The 21,490-nt window shown below is 31.6% G+C and overlaps 1 protein-coding gene across 1 annotated transcript; it reads right to left on the reverse strand.

Moving 5' to 3' along the window:
• Positions 1-2,269: 2,269 nt before the first annotated feature.
• Positions 2,270-9,922, reverse strand: LOC127714044 (E3 ubiquitin-protein ligase TRIM9-like). Its single transcript, XM_052219991.1, has 5 exons — positions 9,106-9,922; positions 6,942-6,989; positions 5,434-5,481; positions 2,708-2,725; positions 2,270-2,291 (listed from the first exon to the last, which is right to left on the reverse strand). The coding sequence occupies exons 1-5, from the start codon at positions 9,870-9,872 to the stop codon at positions 2,270-2,272; spliced, it is 903 nt and encodes a 300-aa protein (XP_052075951.1). The 5' UTR covers positions 9,873-9,922.
• Between the last annotated feature and the right edge of the window lie 11,568 nt (positions 9,923-21,490).

A 21,490-nucleotide genomic window follows, 5' to 3' on the forward strand; every position in this document is an offset into this window, starting at 1 on the left:
TTGTACAATATACAAATAAAGCAAGCAAGCTAACCAAAGCCTTACTTTACATGCATTAGGAAATTAGCTGTAATCATAAAATGTAGAGAAATATAAAAAGAGAAATATTCGAACAAGCAGAAATCTCATTGAAAATACACTGACAACGGTTCGACCATCATTCGACCTGATTTCAACATACACTGACCACAGTAAAAACAACATTCGACCTGATTTCAACATACACTGACCATAGTTCAACCAACATTCGACCTGATTTCAACATACACTGACCATAACTCAACCAACATTCGACCTGATTTCAACATACACTGACCAAAGTACAACCAACATTCGACCTGATTTCATCTTTTATTGACCATAGTACAACCAACATTCGACCTGATTTCAACTTTCTTTGACCACAGTTCAACCAGCAATCGACTTGTTTTCAACATACACCGACCAAATTTAGACCAAAATTCAACCTATTTTCAACGTTGGGAGCTGACGTTGAATCAACGTTATGTTTTCAACGTCATATCAATTTTCAATCCAACACTTCTTTTCAACATTGATTCAACGTTGAAATCTGACGTTTATTCAATGTTGAATCAACGTTGTTGTGCCTGATGGGTAATATCTATGAATTTGGTCAACTGTTTAACTCACCACATATTGTAATATTAGATAAACTATGTAAATTTGTCAAAGTTATGTGAAAGTCAGTCCTCCAAATTAATTTAATTGTATCGATCACACATGCATATAATGATTGTATCTTATAGTTATGTGTATGTATGTTCTCTATAACTAGTAATTGAAGTTATATGAGAAATAATGTATTCGTATTCCTTTAAACTATAAATTACACGAAGACAGACTACCGTACGGGCAATATACAAGTGTATATGATACCATAAAGTACTTAATCCTGATCCTTCCTTGTAAATGGAAAAACTCTGGATTCTCTTTGATAGTGACACATGTGACATGAGAGATCATAAAAGACAAATCTAACAAAACTTTCAAAAGTGTTCGCGAAAATTGAAACGAAATAAAATATTATTTTGTAGACGAGTTACACATTAAAGCAGGAAATTTGACCGAATGAATGAAATAAACTGTAAAAAAAAATTCAGTGCACATCTTTCTAGCGGCGAAAAACACGCATATAGATGAAAAAGAATAAGTATATTAATAATTATTATGATGTCAATTTCATAAATTCAAGGATAATAACTATAAAACAATCTTAAACACGATTCGTGATTTCCCAGCTATATAGATTAAAACAGATTTATAATTTTAATTTTTAAATTAAATTCTGAAAAACACATGCATGGCTCTGATCCTTGGCAGTTCAGCGAACAATTTTACATGAAATGCACGATGCTTTTGATTGAAAACAAAGCTAAGAGATTCAAATTCTAAAATCAGCCGCTGGACGGTAGAGTTTCTATTAAACATTCAATTATAATTAAAGACTTTTGAATGGAAAAGTATGATAGAAATACCTTTAATTTATTGTAATTACATATAATGTTTTATCAAATGACATTTTTGTTAAACTGCTCCAGACATGGTTATTAGTAACCGTCAGTCCATAGCGATATGTCATAGCTCTGTTACAAATTCCGAAAAAAATAATAAAGGAAAAATTGTTGTTCCCTTGGAAAAATATCTTCCCATGGGAAAAATTAATGTTCCCATGGGAAGAATAAATGTTCCCAAGGGAAAAATGTGTTCCCATGGGAAGAAAAATAGTTCACTTGGGAACAAAAATTCCCTTGGGAAATTTAGAATTTCCCATGGGAAGAAACTATCTACTAATGTTCCCATGGGAAATTGTAGTTCCGATGGGAACTTTAAATTTTCCCATGGGAACTTCTAATGTTCCCATGGGAATTTTTAGATATCCCGTGGGAAATGTACTTTTAATCAGCTGTGGTGACAACAGTGACATGTTGGGACACATGGGGAAATTTAATTTTTTTGATTATCTATCACTTGGCCAAAAAATATTTGTGTTATCTTGTAAACCGACAAAGTCAGATTTGCCAATTCTGGAATTGCAAATTTGTCCCGCACAGTGTTAATGTATGGGGACAAGGCACAAGAGCAATCAGGATGTTTGGTTATTAAATGTAGCACGGTTGATTGTACAATTATTGCAACACCTTTACGTTAGATATTTGCTTATTTGTGATGTAAAGTTTAGCCTTAAAACTTTGACATTTAACTTACTGTATGTATACTTTATATTTATATATCAATATGATATTAATACTTACATACTATTAGGCTCTTTCCTAAAAAAAAAACCAGAACAACAATTGAATAATAAGAGATACTGCACATTATCATAAAATATTGAAAAACGAGGAGCAAAAAGATATATATAAGTTATAATATTTGCCACAAACCTATATTAACTATGAAATAAGTGAAATCGATATTGTATTAGATGATATAGTAGTTTGTTTGAACCATTTTTGTGAACTTTGATCTGTCCTATGACTCCTTTAACTCTCAAGTCTTAGTTTTTAGCAATGTAAGATAGAATGAATATATTTATGTTTATGTCAGATACTCAAATATAATATTATGTACCGTTGTTAATAATGTTATCGTATCCAAGTGAATATATTACACATCAGTATCCATGCAATAAGAAGATTTATTCAGTAAATTTATTTCTTTAAATTATATGAATATGGGTACTTACTCAGAAATTATTTCTGTCCTGAAATTTAGATCAATTAAAGTTAGCATTTTTTTAAATCAATACACATAAAAATAAATTTTAAACAATATAATAGACAAACATATATTTATATCCTGTTTTATATAATTATGGTCTATTGCAGTTATGCTAAGCTGTGTAATTGTACCATTTGTTGTGTCCATAACAAGTTACGTGTAAAAGTATTAAACTACAAAACATTAGGATATAACATTCTTCTCCTCGGTAGATGAATAAATATCTCTAAGTTTTCTCCTCATGCAAAGCTCTGGTCCTTGCCCGGTTTTGGCTGTACGTTTTGTCCGTTTTGGTTTTATCAGCTCTTTAATTTTTGAATATTTTTTTGTTTTTAGAATATTTTGGCCGCGAACATCAATGAAGAGACATTAATTGTCAAAATGCGCTAGTAGGGCAGTAAGATTAGTACTATTTATGTTATTATTCAAGTTTAAAAACTCTCATCAAACTTAGAATAAAAAAATATACTAGTAACCCATGTGGAAAAAATCAAAAACAACTTTGTAATCAATAACGAATAATGGAACAAGAAACAAATTTTTATATCCTTTGAGTCTACACAAAAACATGTTTTAATGCACACATTTCAAAATTTAACGTATGTGTAGACAAATCAGGTTCAAAAACATTGTAGTGAGACGAGATGTATCGCCAAAGTTAGAAAAGCAAGCGTCAACCATCATATAAAATAAGGAAATGTGGTTTGATTCTTGTCTTTCATTTTTGCTTATGTGCTATGTCTTTATGCCATTTTGTTTATCTCTGGTCACATAGTTGTGTGCTTTTAAAGTGTTTAAGATTAAAACAAAATGTTGACTGATGTACCCCAATTGTTGATTTTTTTTACCTATTATGCATGTTTGTTTTGCTTACACATTGTTGTCAATATAAGGAATTTCATTCGACTGTCATACAAGTGAAACGTCTACCTAGCTTTAAAATCGGGTTTAAACCATCATTTTCTACATAAGGAAATACATGTACCATGTCAGGAATATGACAGTTGTTTTCCTTTTATTTTATGCTTTTGAGCTCTTCTTGATTTTGTTATTTGGTAAGGGACTTTCTATTTTGAATTTTCCATTGAGTTCGGTATTTTTGATGTATTACTTTTGATTGCCAATGAAACAACTATCCCTCGTAGTTTAAATTAGGAAGATAAAACCCCCTTGTCGTTTAATTATTCTGTTTTAAGCCTTTAAACGTTTATATTAATATGTGTGTACTTATTGTCATAATACAAAATAGAAGCAAACAAATTGGACAATAAAAAAGGTCAAAGGGAATATAATGGGTTAAGAAACGGCAACCAAATGACACCAATAACCAACAGACATCTATATCCTAACATATGTTTGTCCTTCATCTAGATCCTAACATGTGTTCGTCTTTCATCTAGATCCTTACATGTGTTCGTCTTTCATCTAGATCCTTACCTGTGTTCGTCCTTCAAATTAAGACAAGCAGTAGTTTACCGCTGCCAAAATCCCTTTAATCGGTTAGGAAGACAAACCAAAGTAACAAAAAGGTTATCACATGACCTCCATAATGAAGCGTCGACGTAGTACCTGTCTCCTGCTATAATGCATCACCCGTCATGCGAGTCCACACTCAGTAAATATGTCACAATCGGTAAAATTACAGTTTAGACGACTATTCTGGTATACAAGGATCTAAGACTGCGATAACATGGCGCTATTGAATTAAGACACAGACATATAGAATCGGTCAACCCATTCGTGATGGTGATCGTAAAACCTCTGCAGTGTAGATTTTATAACATAGTTTGAACAGTTTTTGTGTAATGAGCACGCCCCAGCTAATGAAGATCTTAAAAAGAGTAAATACACGAGCGTATCAAAAGGGCGACGAAAGATACCAGAGGGACAGTCAAACTCATAGATCAAAAACAAACAGACAACGCCATGGCCAAAGATTAAAAGACAAACAGAATAATAATAGTACAGATGACACAAAATAGAAAACTAAAGACTAAGCAACATGAACCCCACCAAAAACTGGGGGTGATCTCAGATGCTCCGGAAGGGTAATCAGATTCTGCTCCACATGTGGCACCCGTCGTGTTGCTTATGGTATTACAAATCCGGTAAGTCACATTCGTGAAAAGGGAAGGGTATTGTAGTTACGACATAAGGAACATATCCGATATCATCTGTGATATCATCAATTGATATATGTCAAAGCCATACGATGCGACAGACAGGTGTCGAATTATAAAATAACAAGCTCTTAGTGGTCAGATATTATCACAACAATACTGTCAAAAGTTAAAAAAAGAAGTTTCATACACTCTTGATTTATAAATTCACCTAATCATGTTGGAATAGTTTTTGACCCAAGAACAGTCCGAATACATTAGTACATAATACGTATCTCCTTGTATATTACATCAACTTTAATGTGTAAATATTAGAGTCAGACGATAAACTACTGCCTAAGAATGAGACGTTGTTTTAAGAAAGTTGAATCAATGTGTCTGTCATTGACAATGAAGGTCATGCATTGATAGTCATCACTTCTTTAACATAAAAACAAATTTTGTTTGAAGCAAATACTTGCTTTGTTGTTAACCTTTATCTGTTTTTCAAATTAGAATTTCTTATTTAATGATTAACACAACTTGGTTTTATTTACTCGTCCGACAGAAAACTACATAACATCACACTTACCTGCATCCGTCGCATCTGTATCTGTATTGTTTAGCTGTTGTTGTAACTCTATAAAATATCATATTACAAGATTTAAATATTTCAAGAGAGATGTCAAACTTTTATAGCATCAGTTCAATCAACATTTTAACGTAACTTTTTAATTGATTATTCATCTTTAACTTTACTCGGACATTTTACCCTCATGTCAGTATTTTTCGCCACAATTGACTAATCTTTCAAGAAAGCCATTTGATTTCTTCAAGCTCTTTCCTGGACAAAGTTTAATCACGAATACTCAATGGCATAATATGTAGGACAGCCAAACTGAACGATATTTATATATACAAAAAAGAAGATGTGGTATGATTGCCAATGAGACAACTATTCATAAGAGACCAAATGACACAGAAATTAACAACATATATTTACATTGTTTATGTATGTCGTGAAACGCATCAGTCCAGTCAATCAAAAGTAAACCATATATATTTCAAACCAACTTCGCTAACATTAGTTGGAACAGTTGATTACGATCAAAAAGAAAACTTATGCATAATTCAAAATATTTCACGGTTATGCCAAACCATTGACTAGTTTCAAGGTTATGTCATATAATAATGTCATGTCTACTAGAGAGAAAAAAGTAAAATCACAAAAATACTGAACTCCGAGGAAAATTCAAAAAGGAAAGTCCCTAATCAAATGGCAAAATCAAAAGCTCAAACACATCGAACGAATGGATAACAACTGTCATATTCCTGACTTGGTACAGGCATTTTCTTATGTGAAAAATGGTGGATTGAACCTGGTTTTAAAGCTAGCTAAACCTCTCACTTGTATGGCAGTCGCATCAAATTCCATTATATTGACAATGATGTGTGAACAAAACGAAAAAAAAAAATAGGTAGAAATGTCACAAATAGGGGTAAATAGTCTAATTCGGTAGGTCACATTCGTGAAAAGGGAACGGGATTGTAGTTACGAGACAAGGAACATATCCGATATCATCTGTGAAACGGATATTCCATAACGGTCAACCAAATCGTGATGGCGTCCGTAAAATTTACAAAGTGATGGTTTCAACTTCATCATTTGGAACTCTTAGTTTAAAAATGAAAATCCACAATTGGGAAGCTCAAATAATCTCTTTTGTCGTAAAGTTTTGTTTTTAACCGACCCTCATAGTCAATTTCTAGATATAAGTCATAATCAAATGGCAAAACGTCTTCACATTTGCGTAACTTTGTATACTTTATGCGCGTTTTGATTACATTATACTCATTAGGTCCAATGGAATACAAACCATTAAACAGGTCCAATGGGATACAAACCATTTGGACCAACACAAATTACGGAGATGAAGAATAGTACAATTTATCATAAGTTGCGTTAAATTTTACTAAGGAAGACAAACTAAGTGTTTCAATTGATTTTGTCATTGTAGGAAAAGTCAATTCACATAAGATTTGAACATAGCAATGAGAACAATATAAACAAATGCGTTTTATGTTTATTAAAATACAAACCTGACGTTCTTCCTAGGTTTTAGGTTTGCTTCTATTTTGACATTTTCTCTGAAAAAAATAAATTATCTTGTCAATAATGATCATTCTTAAATTATACGTCAAAATTGTAACTTATCGTAAAATGAAATAAAACACTGTATTACTTAATTTAAACGTAGTGTTCAGATACCCCTAAATAACGCAAAATAAATTCCAAATTTGTATTAAAAGTACTGCATTGTTTTAATTGCCTTTTTCCATAATCCAGGCACAAAAGAGTAATTATAAAAAAAACAGTAATTTGAAATAGCGGGAACCTTCTCTGTGGTTGTTTTTAGGTATGTCCTGGTGAGTTTTGTTGTCTTATAACGGATATGGTAGTGTTTTGGTAGTAATTGTAATATTAAGCTTGTACAACCCTTGGATGGTGTAAACTTCCCAAAAAAATGTGTATGGTGTTATGGTGTATGACATATGGTGCAATGGTAGAAGGTGTATGGAGCTATGGTGTATAATGTAAGGGGAATGGTGTAATGGTGTTACGTGCGATCGGGAATGGTATGAATGAATGGTGTTTTCAAAACAATGTGCAGAATTCATGTTTGTTTCAAATGAAGAAATATTTGACATGAGCAAAGGTTTATCCTGTCCAGTACTACAGTGAGAGGTATATGTTACAGTACAAATCGGAAATCAATAGGATTCAGAAACGTCATAGTACAAATCGGAAATCATTAGGATTCAGACACGTCATAGTACAAATCGGAATTCAATTATCAACTAGTAGAAATTGGAATTCTGATTTATACCAATTAAAATCTGGTACAAATCAGAATTCCAACATCTACTGGTAGAAATACGGAATATCCAGATGTGTACTAGGCTGATCCTGAATTGTACTAGATGGTTACTTAAATTAAAGAAATATTTTGCTTTCTTTATCATGAAATAAGCTAAGATTACCAGACTTGTCTGATTTAAAAAGATACGAAAAAAGTATAACAAAAATACCGACCTCCAAAGTATATTCAACAAGAGAGCAGTCTATAAAAACTGACAAAATCAAATGTTATCAACCTACGGAATATGTGAAAAACAAATGTCATATTCCTGACTTGACACAAGCATGTTCCGAAGAAAATGGTGGGTTAATCCTTTTTTATAGCAAGCTAAATGTCCCATATGCATAACAGTTGTTATAGTTCCATTATTGACAAAACTGTGTGAATATACATCAAAGAAATGCAACACTGCTGACCTAAAACTCCAAACAAGAGGAGGGTCAATATCTCGTGAATTTATTTCACAGCACAGCCTTGTTTCTAATAGTCCTTAAATCTTTTCTAAAATTCACAGCATCATTAGTTCAGATGAGGTTTTTTATGTTTTAACAATACTTTAGTGTACATGTATTTCAGAAGATTTGATCAAATTATAGAGACCTATGTATGCATGATTAAACACTTCAATTTTGTTAAATTTTCAATAATTATACGGACAATATTAACTAAAGCAAAACTTTTATTGGAAGTATTTGAAATTTTATCTGTCAGATAAAAATTAATTCATTTGTGTTAATGTCTTTTTTTGTTTGTTTGTTTGTTTTTTTGTTTTTTTTTTGTTGTGGTAACGTCATGCATCCTACCAGAAATTTAGAACAATCCATAATCATTCTAGTACAAATCTGAATATCCAATTTCTGTCAGTAGATATTGAAATTCTGATTTGTACTGGATTTTAATTAGACTAAGTATAATATAATTCCAATTTGTACTGTAAACATACACTGTTTTCTGCTCTTCTGGGCGGATTGTTGTGTCTTTGACACATTTCTCCATTTCAATTCTCAATTTTATATACCTTTGGTTCTATACAGTAAACGTATAAATGAACTAACTGTACAACTATTGATAATGCTGATAGTGTTAATCAACACTTCAATATTTAGAATATAACTAGGCATTGCATTATCACAAGTTTTATTTAATCTGGAAACTTGATAATCTGATATACAAATATAGAATTTAATTGGAAAAAAAGATCCGGAAGATGCCATTCTTATTCAACCCTTTATAATCGAAGAGAAAGTGACAAACCCCAGGGCAAAAAAACCCGAAATAACACATAAGACCAACAACAGTTTTCAAAACACGTCATACAAATCAATAACTAAGAACAAACTTACCCAAATATTAATTCTCCAAACAGTTTCTCTATTTCACTCTCTGCTGCTTTCTTTCTAGCATATTTGACTGATGGCATAACAGGAACCTGTATTTCTTCTATTTGATCGATTTGTGACTTTATTTGTTTTAGCTTTTGTAATAATTTCGTTGTATCTTTTATACCCTGTGTGTCTTGATAGAACTTCTGTTGCTCCTTTGCTTTATCCAAAGCTGTTTTTAATTCATTGCCAACAGACTCTAAGGTTTGGACATTCTTTGTGTCCTTCTTTTTCACTGTTATAATAAGACCTTCAACTGTCTCATCAATCATTTCTTTTAATTTTCTGCCTACTTCTCTTATAGCGTGGATGACTCCATTAACATCGGTCTTATATTGATTTGAACCTTGGTCAATATCTGCTATATTTGACTGTAGGTTTCTCATCTTCATGTCGATTACCATTTTCACTTCAGCTTTGATCCCTTCAGTTGATTCCTTGATTTCAGCAAAATCATGTGATTTGTGCTTTTTAATCACACATATTTTGCATATCGGCGTACTACATTCCATGCAGTAATATATAAAGTTTTCATCATGTTCTTTACAATATTGTTTAACTTCCGGGTTTATATTTGGGCCACTTAGAAATGTGTGATCCTTGGTCATCTTTGTACGTAAATGTGATATTTTACATCCATCACAAAACAGCTGGTCACACTGTTCACAATAGTTATGTCCAGGTCCTGAAACACAAATTTCACACGTCTTAGAAGCAGCTTGAGCCATTTTGATTTGTTTTGTTTGCAAGTTGTTATGACAAGGTATATTTAAATCCCTGTCGTATACGGAAAATGAATAACTTTCCGGATCATAAATGAATTTTTGTTAAACTAAAGGTAGAATTTTAGCTTGTCTTATCACTGATCAGTATTGTATTTTATACAGGGAATACTATTTCAAAGTCTAATTGTAGTCAATACACACCGTTGTAAATGAAACGTTCACTTCAGTCTCATAATTTAATATATAAGCAACACATAGTTGTTACTCAATGTTTTGATATGCGTTTAATAGTAAGATTTTAATTGATATATTTGGACTCAGGCTACATGAGAAATTAGGCACTGGTTTTAAATTTTGACTAATTGATGAAATTTTGTCGCTCTATTTACTCCACATCTCTTTTGATTCATAGTAATTTTTGAAGATCGTGTAATTTACAGTGTGAGATAAAGGAAGTACAAAAGCAATTTATTGTCATACGTATATATAATGTCGCTTATGAAGTTAATATCTCAGATTAAACATGTTAAAAAAACGACATAAAATTGTCCTTTTTAATCAAAATTTGACCGACTTCAACTATGTTTTTGTTACTTTAATGACTTAAAATAGTTAAACTCCAATAGTCAGATATAAATAGTTGTTAAACAGTTTATTTACAGAGGTCAACAACATTGAATATCTTGATCTATTTAACTTCTCCATTATGTGTACCTGTTAAAGGGATGATAAAGTAAATTGATTAACGACGAAAACATATTTAAAACATATCAGGCGATACACTAGACAGATATAAATAGGTGTATGTAACAGGTCATACCGGTGTTTTACAAGTTAAGGCATATATCAAGAATCCAATATATGTAACTGTTAAGTGGTAAATTATGGCGACAGTAGTTCAACGATTTTCATATCTCTTATACATCGAGTAGGAAGAGACAAATCAGGGTAAAACAAAACCTAAGTGAATCGCATAAGCTCTAATAATACAAAAGGATAATATAGGTGAATGGTAAATTGACAAATGACGCGAACAAAATGACCAACCTTTGTAGTTTGAAATGGACCAACAAAGCAATGAGTTGTAGTTATATAATTATGTTATATATCAGGATATCTGGTTATCTGCATTTCTTTTTTTTACTTTTTTTTTTGTGACTTATACATTTTTTATTGCACATTATTGCTGTTAACAATTTACTAAGTGTACAGCATTGCTCTAAGTATTTCTGATATATTAGTTATTAGGTATTCAGGGAGAATATCTAATAAAAGTTAATTATAAAATTCAATTGATATATTACTTTACAATGTGGTCCATTTCTATCCGATAATGGTTTTTCGTATTAGTTAATTTATTCAGCGTGTTTGCCATCATCAGCTTTGATTTAATGTTCTGGATAATTTGAATATCTACGGAATATAATATATAGACAAATTGTCATTAATAAAAAGGTAAGTTAACCATAATCTTCTTGATTTTTGTAGCATAAGCTAAGTTTACACTTATTTGAACTTTGAGGTAAGCATTTGTTTGTAAAGTTCTAAATAAAATATATAAAATACTCAGGTTGACATGATTATGCACAACATCAGAATATACAACACAAAGTTACAAAAAAAAGAAAATAAGTGTATGTTTTATACGATATTGTATATTTTAAGCATGTGTCAGGGGTAGGAAAGTACATATGAAAGTCTCCTGACGTGGTCGAGTCATGTGAGATCATGTTGGTTTGGTAATACATAAATAAATTTTAGTATGTTTAAAGTAAAAACGTTTATGATTGTTTTATGTAGATGAGGGTTTTTGTAATCAATTTGCTATTTTCTTTTAATTACATTATTAACTTCAAGTTATATACATTTTAATTCTGAGCTAGAAAACGAACTTACACCAACCGGTGTAGTCTTTGTTTCTTCACTTTGTGTTTCTAATTTAGTTAAAAATTAATTTGTATTTTAGCTACAGATGTTTTATACTGACAAAGTCGATGGCCAGAGCTACGTTTTTAATATGTTAACGTTGTTTTTGAGTAAACAGTGTACATACAATTTTTAAAATGCCATACAATCCTTTCTTTTTGTATTATCAATAGTATTCCATTTACTCATTTACTCGCTGATGGTGTAATAACACCATTGATTTTCCCCTATTTGTCTTTGTTTAATTGACATTTTTTCAAAAAAATGTGCAGAATTCATGTTTGTTTCAAATGAAGAAATATTTGACATGAGCAAAGGTTTATCCTGTCCAGTACTACAGTGAAAATATCACATAACATTTCATTGCATATAAGATAATACCCATCATTATTGGAAGTAAACCAATCAAATTTTCGACCTTTTTTTCTTGTTAACAAGCTTTAGCAACCATCTCACCTGAAATTTCCAAAATATTTTATAGGAACAGCAAATAAAAAAAGAATGTTGCTTTGAAACCTCCACGGTATATGCTTATGACTCAGATTTTTTTTCTGCAATGATCAGGTTAATTTCCTATAACTGTCAACTTCAAGCGACTATTTTTTCGACCCTTTTTTCGTATGAAACCGGATATGAAGTACTATGATTTGGTGGTTCACCTGATGAGTCTTTTGTAGACGAAACGCGCGTCTGGTGTACACAAATTTAATCCTGGTATCTATGATGAGTTTATCTACATGAGACATGAATAATCAGTCAAATTAAATGGACAGTAGTTTACCGATATTCAAAACGATTCAATGGAAACAAATATTTCGTTATGATATGTAAGGCACATCAAAAAGATTTTTAAATGATTTGTGGCGTTGATACATTCGTGTGACGCACAGTTCATAATTCCATTGTGGTGTAAATGGGAAGTGTCCATTGTTATTCTGTGGTATATTTATTTATGTATGTCTCTGTTCTGAGTGTCCTTGCGTTTAGTTGTAATGTATTCCTGTCACGTAATGTTGTCATTTTAGCGGTATTTTTAACATTGTCATATAAGCGGGAGGTTTAGCTAGCCATTAAACCAGGTTCAACCCACCATTTTTGTCTTAAAATGTCCTGTTCCAAGTCAGGAATATGGCAGTTGTTATCAAATAGTCAGTTTCTATGTATGTTGGCGTTTGTTTTTGTAGCAGTTCAGTGTTTATGCTGTTTCGTTGTTTTCCTCTTATAGTTGATGAGTTTCCCTTGGTTTTGGTTTGTGACCCGGATTTGTTTCGGTCAAATCGATTAATGACTATTGAACAGAGGTATACTAATGTTGCCTTTATTTATATCATTTATAAATACATGTATCCAAAATATGAATGATTCTGAAAGTCAGATAATCGTTCAAATGGAATTTGAAATTTGAAAGTCAACTAATTAATCAGCAGTACACATTTAAAAAAAAGTAAAATCATAGTCATGAACCCATCTCTTAAAAATAAAGAAAACAATACTCTCCTTTTTTTCCTAAAACAACATTAAAAATGCATCAATGCATAGTAAAATATGTAAACACATTTATTTAAAAACCAGTTGTTGGCATGACACGGGTTATGTTCTTCTCATATATGTTATGATGGTATGATACTAAACCCCTAACGGGAAGGATTGTACCTGATATTCATATGATGAAGACATAATCTTTCAATCAGTTTAATTGAAGTCTGGAGCTGGCATGTCAGTTAACTGCTAGTAGTCTGTTGTTATTTATGTATTATTGTCATTTTGTTTATTTTCTTTGGTTACATCTTCTGACATCAGACTCGGACTTCTCTTGAACTGAATTTTAATGTGCGTATTGTTATGCGTTTACTTTTCTACATTGGCTAGAGGTATAGGGGGAGGGTTGAGATCTCATAAACATGTTTAACCCCGCCGCATTTTTGCGCCTGTCCCAAGTCAGGAGCCTCTAGCCTTTGTTAGTCTTGTATTATTTTTGGTTTTAGTTTCTTGTGTACAATTTGGAGTTTAGTATGGCGTTCATTATCACTGAACTAGTATATATATTTGTTTAAGGGCCAGCTGAAGGATGCCTCCGGGTGCGGGAATTTCTCGCTGCATTGAAGACCTGTTGGTGACCTTCTGCTGTTGTCTGTTCTATGGTCGGGTTGTTGCCTCTTTGACACATTCCCCATTTCCATTCTCAATTTTAGATGAAGAAGTTACAATTTAAATAATGATATATATATATATATATATATATATATATAGAAGTCTATAAAAAGGACCAACCAGCAAATTTACTATGTACCGGATCGTCTAGAATAGATGATACTGTGCAGATAAGGAAAAAATTATATAAGTCTAGAGATTTGCACAACGATACTAATAAAAGATGGTATTATACGAAGATGTTGTTAATAAATCGTGTTGACAAATATTTCGGCTTAACAAATAGCCTTCTTCAGTGTCAATTATTTTAACAATACTGATTATATGTATAAAAATAGCTCAATAATACAGGTAAGTTTTGGTCTAATGAATTAATCCAAAATCCTGAACATTATAATATAAAACAAAACTCAATACTCAAATATACGTGACTGTATATATTTACATCCCAAAATGAGTGGAAAATAAAACTTAGTATTTTTTATTGATGCCGTTTGGATGATTTACATTTAGTTCCTTTATCCAAAAGCTTTCCCGAACCTGTCGCTGGGCATCACTCCAGTGAATGTTCTGCTCAATCACTAGGATCTTTATGCGGTTAAAGTCATCAAGTTTGTGACCAGACTGTCTGAAATGCTGAGAAACTGGGAGAAGTGGCTTCTTAGAGATATCACTCCTATGGCCATTGAGGCGTTTGTGGAAAGGCTGCTTTGACTCACCAACATATTGGAGGCCACAAACCGAACATTCTAGAAGGTAAATAACATTCATACTTTTGCACTTAACATTGCAAAATATCTTATAGTTATTTTCGGTTGCCTTACTGCGAAAAGTTGATGAGTGATGCATCTGTAGGCAGCATTTGCAGCGTTTTTCATCATATATATACAACTCGTCTAAACATCAGCCCGATGGATAAATCTGTTGTAGAGTTGTCACTGGTTCAGACGTACTTATATATATATATATATATTTATGCATATTCCTTTCGCTGGAATTAGGAATTCCTTTTTTTTAAATATATGTTCAAAACTGGCTAGAGCAGTTGTAAAACGGGTTCTTGTTATTTTGGATTTAGATATACCATTATATATGCACGTGTAATTTTGGCGTTTACTTTTTTCCGTTATACTATATAAAGAAATTGTTGACATGTCAGTTTATCGAAGGCGCTTACAGAAACTAAAACATACAGTTTAACATTTATTGTCATGTTTATGAATATGAATCATATAGAGTTTAAGTTCATTTATATATAATAATGTTTTAAGTAGTTTGTTGTAAAAATATGTCAGTTTGAATATTGTTTTTATTATGTTTGATTATAATGTCATTAAAAATTGTTGGCAAGATAAAAGAACAAGTTACTGCGAGCAACCTATTCTATACTAGAGGTTTGCCTTATAAGGAATTTAGTAAAGAAGTACTTTAAATTCGGACGAGCACGGCAAATGAGAATTTGAATAAGGATAACACAAACATGTTTAGACATGTTATATACTATCATCTCACAGAAATAATTAATAAATATGCGTGAATAAAGGAACATTTTATTTATCTTATATCGCCTTTTCATCTTTGACTAATATTTTATTTGCTATTTAAGAGTCGTATACATCCGGAGAATTGACATGTTTATAAATATCTGCAAGTGGAAACCCCATCTTAAAGAACGGAAAGCCTCTTTTCATAAGTTCAACTGAAAAATATATCTACAGTTGGCCTTTATGATATGTTAAGCTTAAATAAATGTTATTCACTTTCTCAATACATTTTCTGATACAATTAATAAGTCTTACCTAATAACATAATAAGATACATCAATAATATTCGACAATATGTGGAAATTAATTTGTTATTTTTAATACGAATGCAAGCAAAATGTGAAACCATTTTTAAGTATCGTTCACTTTGTCTACCTTTTGATTAGTATGGACGCGTACTCTTTCATTTCTGCTTATTATTGCTTATCTCATGCTTGTTTTTCCATGGTCTTCGACGGTAAGTAGCGACTGCTTGTTTTGATAAATCAGAATTATTTAATCATAATTAATGGTATTGTTTATGAATCATTCTTTTTACAAGATTTGAAAGCAGATAAATGCACGAGGTCTAATAAGAAGCAAATTATCTGATTTAATGTTCAATGTGTGCTGCTTATTACCTTTTCTATAACCGACATATAAGTAATATGAGGATGATTGGGGTTTCAATATGTAACCTTTCGTCGAGGAATTCATGAAAGGAAAAGTAAAGTATGTAATACTTCATCTACTTCTTTTTTCGCGATCACGAAAAGACGAAAAAATATCCACCTCTCGTATAGTTTGTACATTTAAAAGAAATAACGTGAAAGGCCTACACATTGTTGGATGTGCGAATTCAACACCAGCGAAAAAGTTAATGCATTGAAATCGCGATATAACAACTCGCAAACATATGGACGTGTTTACTTCATATGCAGTTGCTGATTTAGTGTTGCGACACAGAAATCAGAAAAACATATTTGAACTTAAGAACGTCTAATTTGTTGTATAGGTAAGTGTTTTACTGACTCTAATTTGTCAATTTCCTAAAGAAAACTAGAGGCAATAGTAATAAAAAGATGTGATATTGCAATATTAAAAGGTATAGGTTTGAATTTCTGGAGTTAATCCTAGAAATAGTTTTAAAAAAATCCACATATGATTGACGCTACTGGTTCAAGATGCCTCATCACAATATTAAAGAAAGACATCTTTTACAGTAGTAAAAAAGGTACTATAAACTTCAGAAATATGTTAAGTCGAATATTTAGCCTATCCGCCTATACATCGATCGTGATAACGATTGTAGTGAAGTATGTGTACCCATTATTTAGCATTATCCTCAACTGTATCCATCAGCAATATCAGTTGTTCTTCAAATTGATATGCTTGAAACTAGACAGTCTGGCCTATATCTAACAACTTCTATTTTAGTTATTTATTCTTTACGGTGCCAATATGCCCGATTATATTATGATCAGAAGGATTGTCGTTAGATGAGGACGATGAACGAGAGAAATCGGGAAATTAGGATTTTCCAACGTTGGGGGTTAAAATTGACTGTTGACTCTTGTGGTTAAACATCTTTGATACAATAGGTTTGTTGAAGGTTTCAGAAATGACAGGTGAAGTTTTAACTTTGAAGAAATTTGGAATTCAAACTTTAGTTGAATTATCGCTAAATTTGATAGCAACCTAACCCTTATTAGTAAACTGTAGTTTAGCGAATTTAGCTCAGATAATAATACCAAAAACAGTTTAATATAGATATAATGAATCCCCAAAAGGACTTTGAACAAGGGACTAAAGGCAACTCATAGTCAGGAAATAAACAGCAGGTGTTGCACGAAACAGAGGTTTTACATAAGTTAATTTGTTTATGTTACTATACATGGGACTCGATAAATCAAAATAACACTTTATCAATTTCATGGTGCGTACGACATTGACCTTAGGATAAAAAAACTAAACATAAAATGTGTAGAGACTACTAAAAACACATAATACAATGTTTTCGTTTTCTTCAGCACTATAACATTTGTATGGTTTTACAATGCAAACGTTTAGTAACAAGATATATACCTTATGATAGTAATTCCAGACACCAATGTAGAATGCACGGATATATCAGACGTTTTGATAAAGTTTGACATGAGGTTTTACATGTAAAAAAATGTCAAATGTTTGCATAAGGATGATAATTTCAGGATAACTTTTTGTTTGAAAGGTGTTTTGTAATTTTTTCCACCCTCTGCTTTGTATTCAAGTTTTGTACTCTAACATCTTAACATAAATACATACCGAGGCTTCTGTCTGAAAAAAAAACACATGAAATTAGTAAAATGATACGAAAATGGGCACATATTTTATGTAATATCTGGATAAAAGATTGAAATATCTTAACTTTTCCACAATTCTAAAAGAAAATTAGTTACATGTTCTCCTTTATATGTAAAAGTAACGCATACCTTGAAATCAAACACCATGTATCGTGTTCTGAAAACTATTTCTAAAGGTCGCTTGATTGCATGGCTTTACTTACATTTCTTCATTAGATATGTGCATCATTTCCACTTCATGATTCGATAAATATTTTTTCTTATGTACATTTAAAATGATGTATCTAGCCGCAAACCATACGGCAACCTATAGTTCTATATATTCTTGTTCTTAGATTTAGTGGACATTTGTCTCATCAGAACTATATAACATGTTTGCAATTTTATACAGTTATGCTTGGTATAATAATCGATGGGATTATTATTCATTATTGATAAACAATAAAAATAAGTCTTTACACTGTCAGGTATTTTGCATTTATTGTAATTAGAAGGTTGTATATTTTTCGTGCATTTGTTTTTAAATATAGGTACTTACTCTGAAATAATTACTGTCCTGAAAGTAAAATCTTTGCAAGTTAACAGATATTTTAACGAACACGTACTGACAGAAGAATTATATAATAGAGTGCAAAAACACTAAAAAAAAAAATAAAAAAAAAATAGTTCATTCATTACAAAATTGTCGAGAATGCAAATGAGCATGTGCAGAACCGGGACGCAGTTTCCATTACCATGCTACATTAGACTCCTCAGCTTGAAATGAAAACAGTAAACCAAATCAATCAAGAAGATGCACAGCACTGAAAACAAAATATTCCAAAATTTAAAAGTCTACAAGATTCAATATAGAATTTCTCACTCAGTCGAGTTTACAAAAAATATTAAAACAATTCAATTCAAATCTAGTATTGCACATTTTCAACCAACATACAGAACAAACTATAATTATTTAAAAAAAAAAAATTTTCTAACTTTCTTTTATTCTTATAGTATTATACATTTTTGTATTTTTTCAAACTTTCATTATTCTTTTTCTGTTAAAAAGAAATAATTTAATTTTGGATGTAACACGTCTTCTGTCAGCTCATAGACATAATTTTATCATGTGACCGTGACGTCAACAACGTTTTACTCCTTAAAAATGGAATTTCGAATTAAATTATAACACTGTATAAGGAATAACTGTTATATTTTTTCTGTCTATTCGAAATAACCTCAAAAATGTGGTGCACACTTTTAAATAACCCGCTACGCGATATTCAGTATGCACCACATTTTTTTTGTTATTTCTTCATAGACAGAAAAAATATTACAGTCATTCCTTAAATATACCTTTTTCGTTTACATATACAAATATCAAAGATTAAGATAAGTCCAAGTAGCGAAGTCCAATAAAAACAGACAACACCATTGCCAAAGATAAAAACGACGAAACGACAAACAACAATAACAAAACATAATACAACATCACTCTCCATGCCATTCAATCTTACCCGATGTGCATTTTACTTATGGAATAATCTTGTTGCTCTTCAAACAGGTTATGATAAAAATCATGAACAAATCTAAGGTATTCATATATGATAAACTTTTCAAAGGCTGTATTTGTATCAATTATTGCTCGCATATGAACGGAGTAGGAGCAGTAAGGCCCGGTGTTGGTACAAGAAAATAAAGTTTTTGAGAACTATTTCAAATTTGCACATAATGTTTTGAAGTGCGTAAAATCAAAAAATATTTTGAATTTACCTTGGAGACCGGTAGTTTTGTTATACTTTTTGACGCGTACATCACTTGATATACTCTTTTCAATGAAAATGTATTTATCAAAGTATATTTTACGGCACCAAGTGACAACATAAGTATTTGAAAGTACTTTGCAATTATATTTTTGGTATGAACAAAATATCTTCATAACGAATCCAAACGTCCTTTCAGTGCATTGGAACTTGACACATGAGAAGAAGAAAAAACGATGTGCATTCCATATTCTTCAGCATAAACCCATCCAATAAAAAACACAAGTAAATACCTTTCGAATACTCCAGTAGGAATCACATTGTAGTATAAAAATATCAAGTATCATTGTTGTATGAATACTTCAGCTGTGGTAACGTTATCAAGTTTCATGTAGAAACAAACCCATTTTGACCTTGATTTTTCAAATCATGTGTCATTTTTTATTTCCTCGTTCAAGAAAGGGATACTTGGTATTCAGCTGGACTGTGCAGGTTTAAAAGGAATCATTTTTATAGCTAAGTTAAGAAAGTTTTTGTTTAGAAGTGATTTAAAGTGATTTTTTTTTTAACCCAAACCACATATTGTGCCTGTACAAAGTGAGACTATTTTGACAATGTGTTGTTCCTTATTCAATATATGTCTATTTTCTGTAAAGAGTCATTCGTTGGTGGTTGTTGTAGTCTGTTGAAAAACACAAATATGTTGTATGATTGCCATTAGGCAACTCTCTCTCAAAGACCAAATGACGTAGTACTGTTTAATATTTGTTTGTAAATGCTGTTTTCCATTTAATGTATTTTACAAATAAATTTTTATAAAATGATCAGTATTTAAAACACTGGAGGTAAGAAGTGAAATAGTTTCTTTTCGTCGTTTATTACAAAGTAAGTACTTTTTCAGTTTCCTTTTAGCCTGAAATGAAAGGCAGTGTTTCTATTGCTTATATGTATGATTAAAATTGAGAATGGAAATGGGGAATGTGTCAAAGAGACAACAACCCGACCATAGAGCAGACAACAGCCGAAGGCCACCAATTGGTCTTCAATGCAGCGAGAAACTCCAGCACCCGAAGGCTTCCTTCAGCTGGCCCCTAAACAAATATATATACTAGTTCAGTGATAATGGACGTCATACTAAACTCCAAATTATACACAGGAAACTAAAATTAAAAATGATACAAGACTAACAAAAGCCAGAGGCTCCTGACTTAGGACAGGCGCAAAAATGCGGCGGGGTTAAACATGTTTTTTTGAGATCTCAACCCTCCCCTATACCTCTAGCCAATGTAGAAAAAGCAAACGCACAACAGTACGTACAGTTAAACTCAGTATAAGAGAAGTCCGAGTCCGATGTCAGAATAGGAAACAAAAGAAAATAAACAAAATGACAATAACACATAAATAACAACAGACTACACTACTGGACGAAAAAACAACTGTCCATACCAGTAACAGTCGTTCTAAGACTGATAATGTTTGTTAAAGTTGTAACAGTTGTTAAATTTCACTGCTGCAGTTATTTTGTAACTGTCCCAACTTTAAAAGTGTTTGTCTATAACATAAATCGACTGTAACAACGCTAGAAATAACTGTCACAGTCATTAAAGGACTGATACAACTATTTCAAAGTTGTAACAGTTGATTTACAACTGTCCCAACTCGAAAAACGTTGCAACAGTCATAAATAAACTGATTAAACGCCTTAAAGGTTGTCACAGTCATAATAAGACTGCTGCAACCATTTAAAAGTTGTAACAGTTATTTCATAACTGTCCCAACACAGAAAACGTTGAAACAGTCATAAATAAACTGTTTAAACGCTGAAAAGGTTGTAACAGTAAAAATATGATTGCTACAACCATTACATAGTCATAGCTAATTTATAAGTGTAGCAACTTCCAAACATTGATCGTCATTAAGACTTTAAAGTCACGGAT

Source organism: Mytilus californianus, unplaced genomic scaffold, assembly GCF_021869535.1.
Source record: "Mytilus californianus isolate M0D057914Y unplaced genomic scaffold, xbMytCali1.0.p SCAF_9, whole genome shotgun sequence".
NCBI classification, from domain to species: Eukaryota; Metazoa; Mollusca; class Bivalvia; order Mytilida; family Mytilidae; genus Mytilus; species Mytilus californianus.